The 25286-nt window shown below is 33.9% G+C and overlaps 1 protein-coding gene across 1 annotated transcript in view; it reads left to right on the top strand.

The window, feature by feature from the left end:
• Nucleotides 1-599: 599 nt before the first annotated feature.
• LOC145296198 (uncharacterized) overlaps nt 600-25286 on the top strand; it is a 55060-nt gene continuing 30373 nt past the window's right edge. Inside the window, exon 1 of the mRNA XM_080142407.1 lies at nt 600-619. Within this exon, the coding sequence (XP_079998533.1) occupies nt 600-619 (20 nt within the window). The remainder of the gene's footprint in view (nt 620-25286) is intronic.

Genomic DNA, 25286 nt, shown 5'->3' with positions numbered 1-25286 from the left:
ATTATGTTAGTGATCTCCTAGCTATTTCGATTGATTAAAAGCTTGAGTTAATTACCAGTAGAGTAGTACCAGTTCTTGACACTAACCCCAATATGTTGGAGGATGAGTCTCCTAGCTGCTTCGCCTGCTTGGAGACTGAGTAGAAAGTGCCACTCAAGAATCTGTTCTTGACAATCAGCCCGACATGTTCTGGACCAGTTCCTGGTCCAGAACATGTCGGATTGAGGTAAGCCGCCTGGGTATTACATAAGAGGCCCGCGATCTCAGGCTTTGCTACCTGGCTTCCAAATGGAGCAAGTTTATCGCTTGTTGCCTGAGGTGTCCCTACCGAGGAATGTCGATGGTATGCATAAGCAATTTTGTAAGGCCAAAGTAGTTCTCGTTTAGGAGTGCTGGCTGGATATTCCCACTTTTTAACCTTGTGTAACATATTGCTAAGGTGGGCAACAAGTAAATGTCATCTCGGTCGCCTTTTAGATGACGGGGCTGAGGTATTCGTCTTAGGTAGTAGCTAGGACGTCCACCCTCTCAGTCTTTTCCTCCCGGCTTTTGGTGTAAATAAGTTTATTGCATATTGCTTGAGGTTCCCTGATCGGGATATGTCGACGGAGATGCCCAGGTAATTTTTGTTTGACCAAGTGTTTCTTCTTTATGGGCACTGGCTTGAATCCCACCGTCTTCCAAGTAAATATCTACCAACCTCCTGTGATTTAACCACTATTTGTTAAATTAATTTAGTAGAGTTAGTTCGACATTATATCATCCTCTTAGTCATTACGTTGTTCTTTGGAGCCGGCAGTATATTATATAGTCGTTCAACATGTTATCATCTTCCTAGCTTAACAAAAATATGCGTCTGGGGGAGGCATATATTTGCTATTACATATTAACAAGAACAATTCTCGATACGATAATTGTTAACTTCAACAGTACCTCTTTTATTTTGCATAGTAACTAACACAGATGAAATAATTTTGTTTTTCTTTTAATTTAAAACGCAAGAATAAAAATAGGTTGAATAATGTAAGCGCCCACATATATAAACATACAGACGAAGTGTCTCCGGTGATTCTGGGTTAAAGAGAACTGAGAGGGAAAAGATGAAGAAATACAAAATCTTATATATGCTAGGAAGATCTCTACCATTCCAGGAATATTAGGAGCACCTGGACTTATGAAAAAGAATTTCAAAAACTACTTGGCGCATATACCCGGTGAACCAAGTGCAAGAGTGATTAAGCAACTGCACTTAAAGGGATGGTCAGAATTATAAAAGACGATATTGTCCTTTTGACCACTGTACACTCTTTAACCCTTATCCTCGAGTGGCCTCTGGGCCTTGACAAGTGGTGATTCCTTTGTAAAAAAAAAACTCGGTTGGGATATATAAGATGGCGGGTGAATGTTTGCAATCCTGTAGGATACCCTATCCCCAGCTTGAACAAACTGACAGGAAAATTAAAAAAAAAAAAAATTTTATTCGCAATGATATAAATGTATCCATAATATTCTAGAATATTGAATATCTTTTCGAAACTGTACAACGTATATACACAGCAAAGAATGTTTATTATCACGTAGGCATTATAATAATAATAATAATAATAATAATAATAATAATAATAATAATAATAATAATTAGTAGTAGCAGTAGTAGTAGTATAATTATTTCGTTCATAGAATTGCTAACTTGTATACATTGTAAAATAACACAAAATGAAAATTAGACACGTACACACATATATAGTTATGTTCGATTGGGTTTCAAGTGGTTGACTATCACGTATAATGTGGCTGGTAAGGATGGGAAGGAGTTTCGTATCAGGCAACGATGGGGACGCAGGAGCTGACCAGAGTCTCAATTGCCATAGCAGATCTAGACGAGCTAATTTAATGTAACTATAGAGGACGAGTCATGTAAATAAATACACAATGAACTATGTTATAATTAGGTTTATGACAGCAGCATATTTCTTTTCCTTGTTTTGAGTCTCAGGTATATATCCATTGATATCTTATATGTTTTTATGTAGAATGATATGGTTCTCGGTTGATTAATTGTGTCTAACTGTGTCGGATATATACTCGAGAGTCAAAACAATGAAAAGAATATTCTCTTGTCATAGCCCAAGTTATAAATGGCTTCTTTTCCTTCGAAACCCTTTTCTAAGCCTTAAGTGGAAATCAACTTATTGGTCTATATAGAAACGTACGCTCCTGAAAAATGAATACCACTAAGGTAATCACGTCAACATATGTATAACACACACACACACACACACACACACACACACACACACATATATATATATATATATATATATATATATATATATATATATATATATATATATATATTACATTTACTCAAGAAGTAAAAACGATCGCAATTTTATGTATTTTATAAAATTTAATGCATTTTATAAAATGTACAGTTCTTACGTATTTGGGGTAATTTACATATTATTAATATATTATGAACTGAAGAGGTTACTGAACCTTATGAAGGATTAATAAGAGTGTTTATATTTGTGCCATCCTGAGAGGTTACTTATACTTTTATTTATCTGTGTCAGTTGATATGCTATATGTAGGTGATCTGGTAATGCGGCCATAAGGAGCTTTGAAAAATCGGTTGAAAATTTAAATGAAAACGAGTTAGCAAGGTGTATATGCGCGAGTACATAGAAACGATTGCTTTTTTTTACATCGCTAAAGAGTTTGCACAACGTTGTCTCCCGTTGTTCAGACTCGCTTGTTGATAAGGGGTTAAATGGCATGCCTCTGGCACCGATAAAAATTGCAGACATAAAAACCGTCCTCATTCCATATATTATAAAATATATCTATTTAATATCATATGCCTAGATGTACTCACTCGTGATTATCTGTCGATTAAAAGCGCCTGCTGTGTAAAAGTACTCCAATACGATATATATATATATATATATATATATATGGGGGGGATTCCATGGTGTATTCTCATTTGACTACTGCCTCATTCATTCGAAGAATGATCCTTATGACTTTCTCGCGGTCAATGAATTATTTAATCCAATTATAGATTTGCTCTGATGAGATTGCAGACAGCTAAACATTGACTGGTTGGTGAAATTCAAAGAACACACACACACACACACACACACACATATATATATATATACATATATATATATATATATATATATATATATATATATATATATATATATAAGAACTAGGTTCTTATTATTGAGCATTTTAAGTCGAAAGTAAACTCGGTCAATTAAGCTCGCATGTGCGGATCATGATATTATAGTCAAAAGCTCACTCTAATTGTCTAGACTAGAGATGTTTGATGCAGGCGTCTTTGTAGTCATGTGGATCCTGACTTGCTTTCCATATTTTCACAAAAAGAACCTGAAATTTTTTTACAAAAGTGTTTGCACCATATTTATACACCTCCAGGGGAATTGGATCATTCAGCGATGGTGATTTATCAGCTGCGATTTGCTTGATGGATACCCATGGATACTTCATAAGTGTGTTCAAATGACATTTCTGGTATTTCTGCACTGTGTGATGAAGGATATCACATTACTGTCAACGATAGAAGACGTGTTAAAGACATTTTCAAAGTGCTCCTTCTAACGGTTGAGAATATCTGTTTTATCATTGAGAAGTGCTTCTCCATTAGCAGTACTTAAGGGGGAAACACCACTCCTCTGAAGATCAAATACTTCATTCAAACTATAATAGAAAGTCATTAAGTGTTTGATGTCGGCGACTTCTTGAAGCTTAATAGCTTTAGTGTTCTTTCATTGCTCTGGGGGTTTGTTGAAACTCATCTATACACTTTTTATAAGTTTTGTACCTTATTGTCGAGTTTTTATTGTCTATCCAAGTATTCTGTGCAAAATGCATTCGGCTGATAAGAGTTTTTTATTTAAGTATTACCCTCGTCATACCAGTCCTGACGCTTTCTTCTTGGTATCCCAAGGACTTCCACTGCTGCAGAATGGGTTATATCTCGCAGTGCCTTCCAAGAAGTCTCAACATTATCGATGACGTAAATAGATTCAAGGTCGTCATCAAGTTTACTAGCAAGCTCAGTTTTCTTTTCAGTGGATTCTCGAAAGGGTGAAACACTAGAGTCTGTAGGTTTCACCAATTATTATAGTAATTATATGTACACACATATATATATATGTAAATATATATGTGTGTGTGCATGCGTGTGTGTGTGTGTGTACACTATCGCAATTAATAATTATGTTAGTATAAATTATTAGGGGATCTAATATATACGAAATTTATTGCTGAATATAAACTTATATATTTAGTAAAGCCTTAATCACAACGGATTTAACCAATTTAAAAGAATGTTTATTGGTATATGTACTTATATTTAGCGGATATACGCAACTTTAAACCTGAAAGAATCACTTATTAGACAAGCAAAAATTTAGCTTGGTATACTCTCATAACGACTGGTTTATGTTGTTGTTGGTTAAAAAAGCTAAGTACATGTAATTGGAATCCTGTTATGGGATCTTTATATATATATATATATATATATATATATATATATATATATATATATATATATGGGAGCAACAAAAAGAATTAGAGAAACACTGTAAAAGAAGACTTATCGAGAAATACAAAGCTCAACAATAGAGTTAGAGTTTATATAGAAGAGGGAAAAGTGGAAAAAACTACAATATAAAGATATATATTGATTTATATAAAGTTAATCGTTTATTCAATAGGGAGATTGCATAAATTAAGGGTGTATCTAGACTTATTATATTCACCACGGCATGTCAGTTCTGTTAACACTCTGGAGGCCTTTGAAACCTAGGATTAATTATACCACATTTGGACCTGAACTAGCAATTCTAACCATCTGTATTAAGAAATGTACGCCCTCACTACATCTCCATATCAATATATAAGCAATTGAATATTCTATCACACGTCATCGCCTACTACTCTGAATCCCCTTCGTTAACTAGATTATAGAAATTGAACATCCTTCATTTACTTTGAATCTTCTGTTGGCATACAATAATGACAAGTATTTTTCTGACTACTTTCGCGTTCAAATTTGATTTCATGACAGCCGATTTGTTTTTCTAGTCCTACGTCACATAACTACGTTTTTCATTGTAAACATATTAGGTAGTTACAAAAATAATGGTTGATTTAAGAAAAAAACATTTATTATTGAAAAATGAACAATAGAAATGGTAAAATTAATGAAAATACAAGCATTGCACAGCCATGCATCTCTGCCATCGATTTACAAGATTATTTATTCCCCGTTGATAAAAAGTTATTGGTTGTGATGTAATAAATTTTTTGAAAGCTGATTCCACTTCTTCTTTGGACCGAAACGTTTTACCATTTAAAAATGAGCTTAAATGCTTAAAAAAATGATAGTCAGTAGGCGAAAGGTCTGGAGAATATGGAGGATTTGGTAAGGTCTCGTATTACAAGTCTATGGATTTCTGCAGAGCCAATCTTGTAAAATGTAGCCGCGCGTTATCGTAAAGTAGAATTGGACCACTTCTATTCACCAAGATAGGCCTCTTTTTTCTATTTTCCTTGCAAGGAAACGTGCATTTCAGCAAATTTATTGCAGTAGATCTCTGCTGTAATGCTCTGATTGGTTCTCTCAAAACTGTAGTGGATAACACCGATTGCAGCTCACCAAACTGTCATCATAATCTTTTGCTGATGCAACTCTGGCTTTGGGAAGGGTTTGGGAAACTCATCACGATCAAACCCTTGACCAGATCATTTACGATTACGATAAAAGATCCACTTTTCGTCACAAGAGACAATTCGGTCCAGAAAGGGATCATTACACACACAAAGCATTGAGCAGACTTCAAATCTCCTAAGTTTTTTTTATTCTCATTGAGCTCATGAGAGATCCATTTGTCGAGTTTTTTTTTCACTTTTCTAATGCTCTGTAAATGGCGTGAAACTGTTGCAGTACTGACACCAAGTGTCTGAGACATTTCTTTGACGCTTTAACGAGGATTTTGCTCAACAACTGCTTGCAATTGTTCGTTGTCAAGACTGCATACTTCTTCATCTCCAAGGGTCTTATTTTCACTATGGAATTTTTGGAACTACCAATTTTTGGAACCACTCTCCGATCACTTGTCGACCCCTCTCCCAATGTTCTGTTGATATTAGCAGAAGTTTCGGAAGCATTGTGCCCAACTTTGAATTCATGCAACATAAGGAGGCGAAGGTCACGTTTTGGACTATTCATCATTAAGGGCCCTGTATGCTTCCAAAAAAATTTTTGCCTGAAAATAAATAAATTAAAAAAAATTAATTAGTATATAAACCTAAAATGACTTTTCAAAACACATCATTATAGGCGGCCATTATTTTAGTACGAACCTAATATTTTGTTATTTTTTCCTTTTTCATTGTTTATTTAATGCTTTATATATTTTTAATTGCTTTATAATTTATACTTTTTTATGCTGCTTTGTACTTCCATGCTATTTCTGACATACACTGACTTAACCCCACGTTCTCCATTTCAATAAACCCCCTCTATATTTATACCCCCTAATTTTTTACGTTTATAAAAACAATTACTTTCGCTCTCTTCCCTTATTGTTTTTCTATAAAAACGGTCGATGATCGATAACCAATTTGTTGACCTTGTACATGTCCACATATTGGCACGCGTATTGAACGCATACCCCATAACTTACTATTACGTGATGTCCACAATCTAATCTATATTTAAAATGCTTTACCCTCTTCCTCTCACGCCCCATTATTTCGGGCCTAATTTAGTTAGCGCTGCGCGTCACATTTATAACATGTTATCTAGCACCTTCTTTCATCTACTTCATAGGCTTCGAAATATATAAATACATGAAAAAATAAGTACCAGACCTGATAGAATGACTAATAGCAAACAAGATAGTTTTTTCATGAAATGATAGCATTCAAATTCATGTCAGAATCTGAGCTCATTCGAATTATTAGTTTACAAATTATTTAAGTGTAGGTTGCAAATCTTCAAAACAACGGACAAATTTATATTTCGTCTGCTTATAAAGTATTGTTTTCTGATGAAAAAAAATACTGTGCAAGCAAAATAAACATAAGACGAAATGCTTAAGGGGTGTTGTGTTGACGATACAAATAGGGCAGTTGTTCCGGTAAGCATAAAACGTCAGTAATCTCATTCAAGCCGATCGTAAATTACGTGAAATTGCAGAGTTTGAGGCACGAGTAGTTGGTTTATTTATTTGCATTGCTATCTGTCAATGAGAAATTCTTGTTCAAAGAGAGTACTTATTTGTTTATTCCCAATTGATCAAAGCGGCCGATGATCCATATAGGATTTGTTGAGTTGTTCGAAAAGAGTAGTCATAAATGGGAAGGTAATTCATACATTTAAGTATATATTTCAGAAGACTAATATTTAATAGGAAAACTTTCTTCTCAAAACATTATTGATCATCAATTTTCTATTTCTCCGTCGATATTCATAACATATATATATTATCCACAGTGCGTCTGATCATTACAAGCTTAATTTGTAGCTGTCATATTTATTTAGAATATATATCTATATCTATATATCTGTCTACATATATATATATATATATATATATATATATATATATATATATATGGCATAATTTTTTTGTTTTTTCAATTTAAAACAAATGTACTTTATATATCACTAGCGATGGGTACCCGGCGTTGCCCGGGTGTTTGGAGGTGTGTGTGGTTTTGGGTAAATCAAAACTCCAGGGCATGGGGGGGGGGTTAAATTAAAAAAATTGTAGGTAAGTATGAGGATCGGACCCGAACCCTTGAGGCAAAGTTGTAAATTAAAGTGTGAAAAAAAACGCGCGACGTTAACCATTGCGCCACCGCAAGATGCTAACGGAAACACGTTTGAATTTAAATTAGCAGGTGCACGTTTTAATGACTTAATGAGGTCAACTTTTGACTGCGGGGTAGCATTTCATTTAGTACGGGAATGCTTTTTTTCCCCCAAGACGTTGGGGGTAGGGGGGAAACATTATAGGAAAAGGTCTACCTTACATGCGGCGAGCGAAAACTGTTGAATACTTATGTTCCCGAAATCGAGCAAATTAAATAGACAGGCGAGCTCCGTTGTTAACTCTGAGATATTACGATTTATAAGTGATATAAAAAGTTTTAAAAAGTTGTTAGGCGACCGACCGCTTCTCTGAAAAAAAAAGCCTTTCTTGGACATACACAAAAAGCGAACATACATTTTCGCTTTTATATATATAGATTGAATGTTCGTAAATAGGTTTTGTGTCGTAATGCCTTTGATAAGTATCGAAAACCAATAATCGAAAAAAAACGGTTGAAGATGCTTTAACCAATGTTAATACCCTTATACAGCCAAACATCACAAGTTCATTTTAGTTTTATCTTCACAGAAGTATAAAGTACCGGGACGCGTTCGTAATGAATGCTTCTGTTTAGAGCACAACTGAACTATGATACTTGACTTTTGCATGTTCAAACAATTTTCCTTTTTAAAAAATAATGTATTTTTAATATTTTCCCTTTTTAGCTTCGCATATTTATGCTCTTTCCAAAACATTAATCATGACTAAGGCAATGCAAAATAATATTCTTATCATTGTGTTGACTCTTCAGCGTATATCTGACACAGTTAGACACATTTAATCAATGGAGAACCACATCACTCGTCATTAAACATATAATATATTAACTGATGTATACTCGAGAGTCGAAATAATAAAAATAATATTCTCTTGTTATGTCCTGGCAGATTGCAAAATCTATGGATTGATATTTGACTCCCTTATTTCATTCCTGTTGTTTTCCTTCAATTCTTGCAGAGTTTGAGGTTTGTTAACATAGACTCTTTCTTTAAGCTATCCACACAAGACTTGTGTTGTGAGTTGCGCTATACTTCACGTGAAAATATCGTCGATAAGTTATTTGAGTCAAGACAATTGACTCCTGATTTTGGTAAAACAATTTCACAACTTGCATATGTTATCCAATGCTATATTTAATTAATTTCGAAAATATTATCTGGTCCTGGATATGACCTAAAACTATATCCGATGGTGAGACCCCCATCTTGCGGGCCTTGGGGAGTGTGGAACCACCTTTTAATTGTCATTACTCCCAGGTCCACTCTGATCCGGAGTGGTAGTACCTGTTAGGGTCCCAACTATGGGTTAAATAGAATCTGACTTAAAAAAAAATATACTCCATTAAAAATCGTTCCTCAAAATAACTAGATTCGGCATTAAATAACCTGAAAAAGGTTGATATGCCGTAAAACAAAAACAACCAACCAACGAAAATATTATCTGTAAAATGTCTAAATTAGATAAAACAAATAATCTAATGGTAAAGTTACAAATATTTTTTACCTTTTACTTACTTTTTGGACACCTTGTACTTCAGCTTAATTTATACAAGCGTTCATGCTGAGTCGATCCATTTATCTTTACTAAAAAATATTATTTCTTTTAGCCTATTCTATTTCATACCTTTTGTTTAATAACAAATTCTGTGTCCTTATCAACACCGATTGCATGGATTGAATTTTTTTACTTGCAACAAACAAATATAACTTTTATTCATAAGGCAGGCAAAAGCTCGTTTCTTTGTTTTTCAATTAAGAGAATACCATTAACACAACCAGTAACACAACCATTACCACAACCATTAACACAACCAGTGGTGATTGTTCTAACTTTCGCCTAGTAACGAACATTTCTCTCCAGTATGTTGTCATGGTAAGTGACAATGTTGCAGCTGCTAACATCGGACAAAATAAACGTTTTTAGTTTCTTCTGCTCTAATTTAATTTTTCATGAATTAGGGATGAACAGTGTCCACTAGCGTTTCCCGCCTTTGTTCTTTTCTTGTGCTGCAAACTGGACTTATATGCACTGATAGGATAAAAAAAAGTTAATTGGTCGGTTGGTTTTGTTTCATGGCATATCAACCCTTTTAAGGTTATTTAATGCCGAATCCAGTGATTTTGAAGAAAATTTTTAATAGAGTATATTTTTTTCCAAGTCGGTTTCCATTTAACCTATAGTTGGTACCCTAACAGGTGCTACCACTCCAGGTCAGAGTTGACCTGGGAGCAATTGCAATTAAGGGGTGGATCCACACTCCCCAAAGCCCACAAACTGGGACCTCACCATCGGATATAGTTTAAGGCCATATCCAGGACTAGGGCAATGAATGCCGTTCCCCACTCCCGATACATCCCACCCCTCAAAACTGGCCACTAGGGAGTGCTTGAGTACCACACATGCCTGTGCAATTAGATTGGAGTGATCTTCTTCTGATGGGCTGAGGGTACCGGATTGACAGTTCTTGGCTGCTGTTTCCGACTGGTAGTACAGGCCTCCTAACTCTTTGGTAACGCTTAGAGCGGTTGCTCCTTCAACAGTTGTATAATATCGGGATGTTTGTAGTGCCACGTCGCGCATGGAAAGGGACCCTGCACTCATCCCCGATGGGCTTTTCTGAGGCCACAGTCCTAGTTGAAGAAAGGTCAGCTAATGGTATACTTGTGTTGCATATCTGATACCCTGCATAACATCTTGTTCACCTCCCCCTCACCTAACTGAAACTGTTTAAAAACATGATGACAGTACAATAAAAAAAATAAGCTTAAACCAGGTGTAGGGACAAACAAATCCAACTTACCTCCTCCCTTGAGGCTTGCATTCACTAACATCCGTGGGCTTCGAACTTATTTAGCTGATGTTGAAGCATTTCTCCTAACAAATGCCCCGGATATCTTAGCACTACAAGTATTTTAATGGTGAATGCTCTGACGAACTGCAGACACTTATGCCCCCACGACGTAGACACCCTCGACAAATCCGACAGGCAGCTAAATCCCACCCCTCACACAGTAACTCCAGTAGTTTCTTCCCCAGAACCGCTAGACTCTGGAATTGCATTCCAGGTCCCTGCTTCCCTAACTGTATTGACATGCAGAAATTCAAGGGTAAAGTGAACCGACATCTTGCTGCCCAAATCCCAACATAGTGCCCCAGCAGTTGCTGCCCCTGATAGTGGCCCCCTACACCAAAGTGACAATGTGCCTTGTTTGGGGTGAAAATGTAATAAAAAAAAAGTTAAAAGGAAGTACATTGCTTCTGTTTTATATATCACTTATCAAAACCTTATTGGCTACCTTGCAAGTCTTTTGCAGGACACTGGTCAAATATCAAATAGAGTTACTATATATATATATATATACTGTTCAGAAATAAACGTGAGCTACCTAGTTTCTTCGATTTTTCAGGTTAGCGTACGCTCACGTTTCCCACTATAAGATAAATATATGTATACATGAATTATTTCTATATAGAATATCATAAACATAATACACACACTGCATATTATATATAATGATGTTCAATTATTAGACGTAAAGACAAAGTCATACATACATATATATATATATATATATATATATATATATATATATATATATATATATAATTAGTTTTTTTGGAAAAAGAAATCCAGCAGAGTTCTAAATTATAAGGAAAATCCGAAAATAAGAGCGTATATATATATATATATATATATATATATATATATATATATATATATATATAAATACTCCTATAAATTCATTTTTCTTTTGTGTGCATTGATATTCATATTAAAACTCCTCTGTTCTATTTATTTAAAAAGAAAATACAATTTTCTTATATATGGGCCATGGAACTGAATTCATTTGCAAAAGATCTAGCTAATTTGCATATTCTTTTAAACATTCATTTTAATTAATTCCGTATTAGTTTTTTTCCGGTTTTCTTATGGGATGACTATCTTTAGTTAACTATTACGTGAAATTATATTCATGCAAATATTCTACATTATTTATACTTGCATAATATTTGCGTAAAAAGTTTACAGGAAACACAAAATTGTTTCCATATATATTTATGCATACGTATATATTTTTGTACCATCTATAAAAGTGAACGTGTCTGTGTGTCTGTGTGTGTACATTTCCCTACGCAATAACTCTGTCAATTTTAAGTCTACAGACTCGAAATTCGATATACAGGGTACTGAGATTTGGGAAAATCTATGTGACCCGTGTTCGGCCAAAAAATTGGCTGTTAAGGGGTCAAAGTTCAACGATTTGACATTTGAGAACTCTATCAAACTCCTCCGACAATTTTGTGTCTAAACACTTGAAATTTTAGATATAGGTTCATTGGATATGGATCTAACTTAATAACTTGATTTGAGCCACAAACAATAAATGTAAATGGGTCATAATAGGGGTCAAAGTTTTTAAAAAAATTACCGATTTTGTATGCTCAACATACACATCAAAACACCCGGGAAACGCCGGGCTGAAATGCTAGTACATATATATTTTTGTTTAATCTATTAGTCTATCAATCTATCTATCTATGTATATATATATATATATATATATATATATATATATATATATATATATAAAAGTGAACGTGTCTGTGTGTCTGTGTCTGTGTGTGTCTGTCTTTCTGTGTGTGTGTGTCTGTGTACATTTCCCTACGCAATAACTCTGCCAATTATTAGTCTGCAGACTCGAAATTTGATATACATAGTACTGAGCTTTGAGAAAAATCTTTGGGATCGGTTTTCGGCCAGAAATTTTACTGTTAAGGGGTCAACGTTTACAGATTTGACCTTTTAGAACTCTACCAAACTCCTCCGATAATTTTGGGTCCAAGCACTTGAAATTTTAGATATAGGTTCTTTGGATATGGATCTAACTTAATAAGTTGATTGAGACCAAAACAATAAATGTTAAGGGTACCCACGGTAGTATATATACATATATATATATATATATATATATATATATATATATATATATATATATATATATATATATATATAGTTGTTTACAGAAACTTTTTAGATGAGACAAGTCATTGGTACCGTCGGTTTCAAACCCGATAATTAGGATCGTTTTGATACTCATATCAAGCTCTCGTCAGCCAATACTCATCTCAGTATTGGCTGATGAGAGCTTGATATGGGTATCTAAAACGGTCCTAATTATCGGTTTGAAACCGACGGTACCAATGACTTGTCTCATATAAAACTTTCTCTTAACAAATATATATGTGTGTGTTTGTGTGTGTGTGTGTGTGTGTGTGTGTGTGTGTGTGTGTGTGTGTGTGTGTGTGTGTGTGAGAGGGTGGACTTTTGTTTGTGTCTACTAATTCAACATCTAGCAGATGTTATTTGCAAAAATCACGACCGAAACAATTAAAAGAGAACAACAAAAAGATAAAGCTAAACACAAATACCTCAAATCGAAAGATGGCAATAACTGTGCGCCACGGTTGAATAAATTATTGACGACTGTCTCTGCTTGTTATGATTGGCCTGAAATTTTTAGCGAATCAAAACTCAGGATAGAATTGTTCGACCCAAAAAGCAAGAAAAAGACATAAGCGAATCAAAACGTAAATCGAAACAAAACGAAAAACGTAACAATGAAACAGCCAGAAGACTGTAAAGTACAGACGTTCAGAAAAAAAGAAAAATTAGGAACGCCAAATTTAAAATGAAGTCAACATCCGTAGCAATAAATATAAATGACTGTAGATTAAAAGAGACAATTTATTTTTTGCTTTTTCTATATTTTATCTGCTTGACTTGGCTTCTTTTCATCCGTTATTATATTTCTCTTTTTGCAATTAATCTTTTATAAACCTTCCGATCTGCAGAAGAATTTATATTAATAGTTCTATACACTATGAATGTATGTCTATAAATGTGAGTATGTATAATTGCGTATATGTGCAGACCCATTTGTGGGCTTGTGTACGTTCGTTGTGTGTGTGTGCTACTCGTAATGCATTTGAGCAGTACTATAGGTATTATATATAGGGTGTTTTTAAGAGGCTGCGAACTTTAAATTAACAGCTCTTTAATTGCACATTTGACAACTTTTATTTTATTTTCAGTTCAGCGTAGTTTTGAAAGGCTTCTGCAGGACGAATCCACATGAGACGTAGCGCGCGATGCGATTAATTTACTAGGAGAAACATTTGATGAACGAATAATTTCATGACATAGACCTGTCATATGGCCATCACGTTCTTGCGATCTAACCCTGTTAGATTATTCTCTTTAGTATCCATAAAGTCCCATGCCAACGTTGATAAATCAGACAATATAGACCAATTAAAAAACAGGGTCTGAAGCATTATTGACGAAATGCAGTTTAATATGTAGAGTTGTTAAAATTGAACTTCTAGATTACATATTTGTATAACAAACATATTTTACTCCGATATATTTTAATATATACAGCTCAACGCCTCTAAAAAGCATTTTTTCAAACTTTTATATTTAGACACTATCAAATATATTTAATTTTAAACTTATACAGTGCAAACTGTCATCAGTCTTGTTTTAGAGTTTTGATATTTTAACGTATATTAAATATAGTCCGCAAGGACCCGTGGTGCAGTGGTTAGAGTACTTGGAAAAATCAATTGTAACAAGTTTTATTCTCCTGAAGGTTGAAGGTTCAATCCTCAGTGTGGACGACCGAAAAATACAATTGTGAATTACTTAGGACTTCTATCCAGTTATGACTGACAGAACAAGAGCATGCTACCGCCGTGAAGTAAATAAAGGGATCCGCTCGAAATTCCGTTCAAATTCCCGAGTTCGACAGAAACATTCCCAAGTTCGATAAGATACACTTGAAGAAGGTTGGAGGTTACATCGACCGCAACGGTGTAAAAATCACACTCAAGATAAGAACAGTAGTTTGATGAATACAAATAATCAATCCTCACTTAAAAAATTTAGAAACATCAAATATATTGTTGATTGTACATACCGTAAATGCGAATATACACATAGAAATGGATGCATCTACCGATATATACATCACACAACATAATGAAATAAAATTAGTTCAGCATTTAATATCAGAATAATATAACTCATTAATAGTGATTTTATGAAACGAGAGTACGAGAATCTAATGACATTTATCACGGCACAGTAATTGTAAATTACTGCAAGAAGCTAAAACAATTAAGATTCTGATCGATACATATATTTTGACGCCTCTTTTGGCTAAACCCACATACATACACACACAACACACACACACACACACACACACACACATATATATATATATATGTGTATTGTGTGTGCGTGCGTGTGCTCGCGCGTGTGTGAGTGTGTGCATATATATATATATATATACATATATATACGTACATGTATTTCTCTCGCTCTTCTTTTTGTTAGTTCAAGAATTCTAATATCTCCATGGGTATTTAGATAAATAATTACTTTCTGATTTTAAACGTCGCTATTTAATATATATATATATATGTATATATATATATGTATATATATATGTATATATATATATATATATATATATATATATATGTCAGCACATACCTCAAACACATATGTAAATTATATGGCCGAACAATATACTCTTTGCATGTACATGAGAATAATAAAGAAAGTAATAATTATTCTTTGCTACAAAAACATCACCACCACCACCAACGACAACAACAACAACAACAATAATAATTATTATTATTATAATAATAATTATAATGTGATTTTGAATAGTTTACAGATGCAGAACACAGAATAAACTATATGGACAATCTGAAGCTATTTGGGAAAAGCTAATAAATATAGCTATAACTTTCAAGCTAATCATTTTTTTTAAATAGTGCACTGCTGAATATATAAAGATAATATATATACTAATATAGTTAAAAGAATTGTACTGCATAAACCAAAGGAAACATTACATTGATAAACATAGATAACTACAAATACCTTGGTGTTGTGGCTTCAGTCACTATGAAATATACAGTAGTAAGATAGAACATTGAAAAAAATAGTTTACTTAAACTCTTAGAAACGAAATTATATAGCAGAAAAAAGTAAAATGGATAATGGCATAAACAGTATCGCTAATAAGATACACTTAATCATTCATGAAAGAATGAACTGAAGCATCATGTTGAGAATACTAAGAAACTAATAAGTATGTAGATGAAATATCCTTGTAACCGATTCCATATTAAAAACAACGTACGGCGAGGAGTAATTACTATGCAAGATTATCAAAAACACAAATAGGAATTAATAAAAATGCATATCTCAGAGTACAGAAAAGCTACCAACTATGTTTACAGACATTCCAATATGAAAAGCAAAAAGGAAGCACAGAAACCAAAAGCAAAAAGCAAGAAAAAAAAAGGAGAAATAGTATCAGTTATATGGACGAGTCTAAGAATGACAAAAGCAAAGACCCACGAAAATTTTTGTTGGAGCCGAGATATATTCATCAGAATTTAAAAATTAAAAACCGCAAGAACTTCTTTGTCAACCTGATGGACACGTGGAAAACACGAAAACGTACGGATACTTATGAGAAAACTGGCGAGATCCGAGGTAAATTGGTTCAGTTAGAAATAAGTATTCTTTTTGTAACAAAAATTAGGTACTGATTTTTATCTCATGGAAAGTAACTCTTGCATCTACAGGAAAGAAAACAACAAATTGTGTTGTCAGTCTTACACTTTACACATATACAACAGTCAACAGTGTCCAAATAAAACGTCACACTATTAAAATAACCATAAAAGCAACATTTATTAGAAGAAAGAAGTTCTATGCATCAAAATATTGTGAACAAATATAAAAAAACAGATAATTATTAGTGTTCAAATTGTTAACCATTGTGGTCCATAAACAGCTGACAACAAGAAAGAAGTTCTATGCATCAAAATATTGTGAACAAATATAAAAACCAGTTAATTATCGAAAGTGTTCAAATTGTTAACCATTGTGGTCCATAAACAGCTGACAACGCTCACTGGTTGAATCGAAAACGTTCCTAATCAGTCCAATTGGTATATTGACACATTTTCCTTCAATATTTGCTTTCAGCTCATTCATTGTAGCTCGCTTTGTGGTGTGAACCCTGTGTTTAACATGCCCCCCACTCATCCATCCGCCACCCCTCAAATAAAAGAGAAAAACCATGAGGAGGGAGGCAAATCTTGTGAGCCTGGACACTACTCGATACTTCCTCTTCGTCCTACCTATCTGTTTCGCAGATGACTATCAACATATGCTCTTACGTCATGATGATAATGGTAAAGTGCTCCATCCTGCTGGAACTGCCATTCTTTATTCCTAAACATTCGACCGTTTTGGATTTTACCATTCTTGGATTTTTTACCCTTCACCGGACTAGCCATTCATGTGAAATCTTTTTATCATTTTTCTTTTACCTCCTATTCCCCTTACCTCACCCTTTTTCTTTTAACCAAGTAAGATCTGTGACTTACTTGTAGTTTCATTAAATACTTTTATATGCAAAATCCGATCCTGCATTTTGCTAATTCCTGCCCTCTGATGAGGAGAGTATTTCTTCGAAACTCCGCGGATTAAGGACTCTCCACTTATCTTGTGCTTCCTTTTTTAAAATTAAATGTTTTTAACTCTTTTTCAAGATGCTTTTAACATGTTTTATTAATCATTTGTTCATATTACAAGCTCTATTTCCTTTTCAGTTTTATTGAGCTTTTACATCTGGTTGAGATTACTTTACTTGTAAATATTAACTCTTTAATATTTATAATATATTTTAAGTTTACCATTTTGATTACCTTGGTAAACTTATTGTAATTTTTATTATATATATATATATATATATATATATATATATATATATATATATATATATATATATATATATATAGTAATTTATAAAATATATATGGCGATTAAGCTATACTGAGTATTCGGTGTTTCATCGACTCTAGGACTAATCAGGTTATGCGCGAATTCTGCGGTTGTTTATCGTTTTTATATGCTCCTCTCCTATTGAGATTTTAGTTAGCCAATCAGCTTTCTAGTATCCATCGCGCCCCTTCCTATCAGCATGGGCATGCATTTTATCGGACAAAAGATCTGTTTTAAAACTATGTTAGTGTTTTTTTATTGTTAAACGATCACACATATATGTATGTATATAGGTATATGCATATATATGTGCATATATGTATCTACACACACACACACACACATATATATATATATATATATATATATATATATATATATAAACTAACAATAGCGGTGGATACTGGAAAGCTGATTGGCTAACTAAAATCTCAATAGGAGAGGAGTATATAAAAACGATAAGCAACCACAGAATTCGCGCATAAGCCTGAGGAGTCCTAGAGTGGATGAAACGCGGAATATTCAGTGTAGCTTAATCGCCATATATATTTTATAAATTACTAACTAGCTCTACCTACGTATTGAGCACTTTTGAAGTAAATACTTAAAGTTTACGCATAAATCTATACTTTCGTATATTAATTTTATGTGAGTAAATTAAGTAGTTATATGTATATATATATATATATATATATATATATATATATATAAATGTGTCCAAAAGTCACTTTAGTGTTTAAAACTTTAATAGATTCTTTATTTTTGATATCCTTCTGTAATTTTAACAATCCGATTAATACTTTGGGAAATGTTTAGAATTGCAAAATTAAAACAATATGCCTTTATTAAAAAAAATGTATTTTAAATGTTACCCGATTTCAGCTTCGCATATCATCTTTCGCTATGGCAATGTAAAATGGCCAACACATTCCCTAGACTTAACTAGCCTCAAATTTTTCTTGTGCGGATATCTTAAAGAAAGAGTGTATGTTAATAAATCCCCAAACACTGCAAAAATTGAAGGAAAACATTAGGAATTAAATAAGAGAGTAAAATCGTAATCCGGAGATTCTGCAATCTGCCATCTATATATATAAAAGGGAAAATGTGTGTATGTATGTATGTATGTATGTATGTTTGTATGTGTGTTTGTGTGTCCGCTAAAAACTTTCGAGAAACACGACGAAAATTCACGGGATCATATTGAAGCCCCATCCTTTGCAAAATATCGAAGAATTGGCCAAAAACGTTAATTTTTTCACCCCTAAATCGACAATTTTGCGACAGGGGGGTCAACAAAAGCGGTTCTCTCGTGACGAAGACCTGTTCTACGCATGCGTCAGATGACGTCATGACCTGATTTACTTTAAATAGTTGAAGAACTACCTAAATTTTATGTACGTCGCGTTAACTCAGTTGGTTAGCGGGTTGGTTCATTATCTACACGTGTTAGGTTCGAATCGTGGTGTGAGATGTCTTTTTTTCGATTTTTTAAATTTAAATATTGAACCAGTGTTATTTAAGCCATTTTTCACGTAACGTTCGTTTTTCTTTTTTTTTATTTCTCTTATTCTAAGCGACCCCCAAAAACACCCGGGTACCTACCGATTTTTTCAATTTTAATATCGAAACAGGCTGATTTAAGACATTTTTCACGTGTTTTTTTTGTTTTTACGTTCGTTTTTCTGTTTTCTTTTTTGTTTTTTCGATTTTTACATTTAGCATCGTTCATTTGCCTTACGTTATATTTTTTTTAGGTTTTTTTTTCGATTTTTTATTACCCCCGCTTAAGTTTTAACGTTCGTTTTTATGTTTTATTTTTTTACTTCGCTTATAACAAACAAACCTGATCATTGACCTCATTTGCTGAATAGCTATTGCTTAGGTCGTTTGCGGGCACCTGTCAATTTGGTTCTTACTTAAATAAATTAAAACATCTTTCAGTAATTCATTCTGGCTGGCCGAACGGTTCATGCTTTTTTCGCATTTTATTTTCAAACTTCGCCTCAGGGCTTCGGGTTCGATCACCCCCCCCCGGTTTCTTTTTCATTTAAGAACACACACACACCTCCAAACACCCGGGCAGCGCTTGTACCCCCGCTAGTCTATATATATAAAAGCGAAAATGTGTGTTTGTATGTATGTATGTATGTATGTATGTATGTATGTATGTATGTATGTTTGTGTGTCCGCTAAAATCTTTCGACAGACGGAACAAAAATTCACAAACTTGGTATCATATTGGAGCCCCATTCTTCGCCCGATAAATATCGAAAAATTGGCCAAAAACATTAATTTTTACAGTGGGGGGGTCAACAAAAACAAAAACAGTCCTCTCATGACGAGATCGGTTCTACGCATGCGTCAGATGACGTCATGACCTGATTTACTTTAAATAGTTGAAGAACTACCTAAATTTTATGTACTTCGTGTTAGCTCAGTTGGTTAGAGTGTTGGTTCATTATCTAAACGTTTTGGGGTCGAATCGTGGTGTGAGATGTCTTTTTTTTTCGATTTTTTAAATTTAAATATTGAACCAGTGTTATTTAAGCCATTTTTCACGTAACGTTCGTTTTTCTGTTTTTTTTTTGTTTTTTTTTACTTCGCTTATTCTTAGGTTTTCATTAACACACCCGACCGACCACACAACCCAAAAAACACCCGGGTACCCACCGATTTTTTAAATTTTAATATCGAAACAGGCTTATTTAATTATTATTTTCACACGTTTTTTATGGGGGGGGTAGTTTTAACGTTCGTTTTTCTGTTTTCTTTTTTGTTTTTTCAATTTTTGCATTTAACATCGTTTGTTTGCCTTACGTTAGTTTCTTTTGTGGTTTTTTTTTCGAGGTTTTGATTACCCCCCTCCCCGGGTACCCCCGCTTAAGTTTTAACGTTCGTTTTTATGTTTTCTTTTTTTACTTCGCTTATTCTTACGTTTTTATTAAAAACCACACAGACCTACAAACACTCGGTCAACGCCGGGCCCCCCTCCTCGCTGGTTCATTATCTAAACGTTTTGGGTTCGAATCGTGGTGTGAGATGTCTTTTTTTTCGATTTTTTAAATTTAAATATTGAAGCAGGGTTATTTAAGCCATTTTTCACGTAACATAATTTTTCTGGTTTTTTTTTTTACTTCGGTTATTTTTAGGTTTTCATTAACACCCCCGACCGACCACACACACACAAAAACACCCGGGTACCCACCGATTTTTTAAATTTTAATATTGAAACAGGCTTATTTAAGCCATTTTTCACGTGTTTTTTTTTTTTTTTTTGGTTTAACGTTCGTTTTTGTTTTCTTTTTTGTTTTTGTTTTTTCGATTTTTACATTTAACATCGTTCGTTTGCCTTACGTTAGATTTTTGTGGGGGTTTTCGATGTTGTGATAACCCCCCTCCCCCACCGCCCGTATACCCACGCTTAAGTTTTAACGTTCGTTTTTCTGTTTTCTTTTTGTTTTTGTTTTTTCGATTTTTACATTTAACATTGTTCGTTTGCCTTACGTTAGTTCTTTTTGTGTGTTTTGATTACCCCCCCCGCTTTATTTTTCAGATAGGTTTTAACGTTCGTTTTTCTGTTTTCTTTTTTACTTCGCTTATTCTTAAGTTTTCATTAACAACCACACACACCTCTAAACACTCGGGCAACGCCGGGTAAACCCCCCCCCCGCAAGTGAATAATGTTTTCGAAAGAGCACAAATATGCGAAGCTGAAAATGGGCAACATTTAAAAACCTTAGTTTTATGAATAAATATAGTTTGAATGTTGTATTCTGTTAATGAATTATTTCCATTGTCTTAGTCAGATTGTGCTAAAATTATAGAAAGGTATCATCAAAAAAAAAGAATCTATTTAAGTTCAAAATCCTTCAGTGACTATTTGGATAGCCTGTATATATATATATATATATATATATATATATATATATATATATATATATATATATATATATATATATATATATATATTGTCTGTCATATTATTAATGAGATAACATTTTTTACCAGTTTCAAACCCTTACCGTATCAAGAGCTTCGGAAACGTTGCCAATGCTGAGCTGCGCGTACTGTGAAATTTTTGTAATGTTCCGCACAATGTAAACTTGCCATCGTAATTGCTGAATCCATGGTATTTGAGGTGTGTCAAATTATTAACAAGGCAGTTTGTTTCGTCAATAAAATGTGTCGTAAAAGTGGTTTGATTAGTTCTGAAAAGCGTACTGTTACAGAACAGCTGGCAAAAGGAAAACTACCATCGAAATATCGAAAATGATAGAAAGGTACCATCAAACTTTTACGCAAGAGGAGAGCTGACAAAGGTTAATTTAGAGTTGTTTCACGTCGTTCTTTACTCCAAATTAAACGTGAATTTGTTAAGAACCCTGTCCAGACAAGTCGAGAAGTCTTTTACCAAGTCGGATTGAAGAATGTCTCAAAAAGTACTCGATGTCACCTTCTGAAAGAAGTGGCACAGTCTGTTAAGCATGTGACAAAGCCTCCATTAAAGCAACATTACATGCAAAACCGATTGAAATGGGCAGGGGACAACATGAAAACGGATTTTTCTAAAGTTTTATTTACAGATGAAGTGTGTGTCACTCTTGATGGCCCAGATGGCTGGAGCAAATGATGGGTTACAGATGGACGACATCGTCATCAGCGTTTAAGGCGCCAACAAGGTGGTGGTGGGATAATGATTTGGGATGGCATTATCGGAAGTACTTTAGTTGGCACATGGAGAGTTCCAGAAGGCGTAAAAATGACGTCAAATGCTTACATAGCTTTTCTGAAGGAGCACTTTGAATCATGGCTGAAGAAGCAAAGGTTGACGTTCAGAAGAATCATTATTTTTATGTAGGATAATGCTCCCTCGCATGCAGCAAACAAAAGCAAAGTGTGTTTGCAACAACTGGGGTTCTCTGGGCTACGGAAGATGGAGTGGCTTGCGAATTCACCAGATTTTAACCCAATTGAGAACCTTTGGATTATCATGAAGCGACGTCTTTATGCAAGTAGACGCCAATTTAAGAGCAGAGATGAGTTGTGGGATGCTCTCCAAGAGGTATTGCGAGGAATAACTGTTGACGAAAACACAAATTTGACTAATTAAGTAGACCAACCTCTTTTACAAGTCATTCATAAAAATGATCGCATATCCTCTACTAATTATGTCAACGTAGAAATTGCTAATGTAGTTATTGTGTTCTAATCATTTTTTCCTAGTTCATTTAATGTTTGAAAATTATTTCAAAAACAAGTTATTATAATATAATATTGTGTTTTTTCTCAACCTCGTTAATAACTTGACACACTGAAATCAACAGATATTCCTATCTTCTGCCATAGTTTCGCTAATACTGCTTTAAATACTTTTATTGTCTGACTGGAGTAGCTGAATAGTATTGTAAGCACTTTCTCAAAGTTTCATGAATTTTCATTTACTCGTTTCTTAAATATTTTAAAAACTGTAAACTCGTTAATAATTTGATACGCAGTATATATATATATATGTATATATATATAATATTTATATATATATATATATATATATATATATATAATGTTAATCATTTTACTAAGAACTTTGCTACAGATTACCATGTTTGCCATCAGGACTACCTACCTCAACAAGTTTCTGTCTGTCGCTCTAAATACATTAAGTGACATTAGTATATAGGTTGGGAATGCTGCCAAACTTAGAAAATAACCTTGATGCCAGCAAGCAACTAGTTATGATAAAACCCACTATCATGTTGGTTAAGATAGCACAACCAGAATTGGTTCATACCATTATGAAGCTATTCAATCTTTGCTAAAAGAGGAAATGTTTTTCATCATCTCGAAAACTTCGTCAATATTTAAAAATACTAGAGAACGCTCTTCTACATCTCAGTAAAGATAAATCAATCGCATGTATTTCACGTGTAAATGTTTGAATCTGTTATGAATTCAACAATTTCTAAAACGTTGACAAAAATATGTTCATTCTGATTCATTGATCGAAATGAGAACCATCAGAATCAACGCACTTTTACTAGCGCAAAACAAGTGTGTTTATGCTAGTAACGTAAAATATTGCGTTCTGGTGGCGATGAAGATGTTGAAGGAATTTTTGATATCACTTAGATTTTTTAAAGTATTTCTCACGCAGACATTTGCCGAGGTGCCTGAAAAAATGTTAGTCGGTAGGTGAGACGTCTGGAGAGTATCTCCAATGAGACAGACTTTTGTAGCCCAATTCTTTCAGATTTTGCAATGTCAGTTTAACAACGTGCTGCCGAGTATTGTTGTGGAGGAGACTTGGGTCATTTATCTTTTATCTAATGTTGGTTGTTGTTGCCGAAGTTTTTGATGTATTTCATCAATTTGTGGGCAATACTTCTCCGCCATTATAGCTTCGCCTGCATTCAAAAAATTGTAATGGATTAGACTTGCTGCAGACCACCAAACAGTCAGCATGACCATCTTTTTGTGAAACTCTGGCTTTGAGAAGTTTCGTAGACCTTTGTGTGCGTCTAACTAAGTTGAGCGTTGCCGAATATCGTAAAGAACCCACCTTTTATCGCAAGTCACAACCCGATCGAGAAACAGGCGCAGTGTTGCGTAAAAGAAAGAAAGTTGTCAGTTTAAATTTGTGTTGTTTCTTGTTCAATTCGTGAAACACCTTTATCAAGTTTTTTTGTTTTTCCGATAGTCCACAGGTGGTTGAAAATCGTCTTATATGTTACGTCTAATTCTAAAAGCAAATTCTCAAATGGTTGCGCGTAGATTGACTCCGGCTAAGGCATTTAATTAATCGTTGTAAGCATTTGATGTTCGGCAGTTACGCTAATCATCTTCATGACTCTCGTCGCCGCCACAAATATTCTTAAACCACTCTTGTGCTGTGTATTTAATAGTGCTTCCTGGAAAAAAAACGCTTCGTTGATATCGCGAGCAATTTCAACAGCTTTCTGTTTAGCTTGAATTAAAAAAAGAAAATTTTGAGAATTTTCTTTTGTCCATCTTGTATTCAAAGTTCTGAAAAGAATACATAATTGTTTTAAAACGATTGACATTTCAACGATTACATACATAAAAAACGTCCTTTAAAACACTTATTTGAGAATTCATCATTTCATATCAAAAGTAGAAATTCCGCAAGCCCTTTCTTCTCAACCTAATTATACTGTCTCTAGGATGCGTTTGTTTATAAACATACGATCCTTAAACAGTTAGCATTAAACTCGTACTAGCAATCTAGAGACCGGAAATCCGATAAACAGGTTATTGAAGAGACAGGAAATCCGATAAGCAGGTTATTGAAGGTAGATACGGTAAAAAAACTGAAAGAGACAAAAAAAAAACATTGTTCAGAATACAAAGAGAAAAAATCCTGAACGAAGTTATAAAAGAACTGAATGAGGGAGTCATATGTAAGGAAATTAACGATAGTTAGAAATAAGGCCGAACACGTGGATAAAGAAAATAAACAAAGTTCGTAG

This window comes from Euprymna scolopes, chromosome 16 (genome assembly GCF_053919585.1).
Source record: "Euprymna scolopes isolate OS-2025 chromosome 16, ASM5391958v1, whole genome shotgun sequence".
Classification (NCBI taxonomy): domain Eukaryota; kingdom Metazoa; phylum Mollusca; class Cephalopoda; order Sepiida; family Sepiolidae; genus Euprymna; species Euprymna scolopes.
The sequence above is the reverse complement of the archived record's forward strand: the minus strand, read 5'-3'. Positions and strand labels throughout refer to the sequence as shown.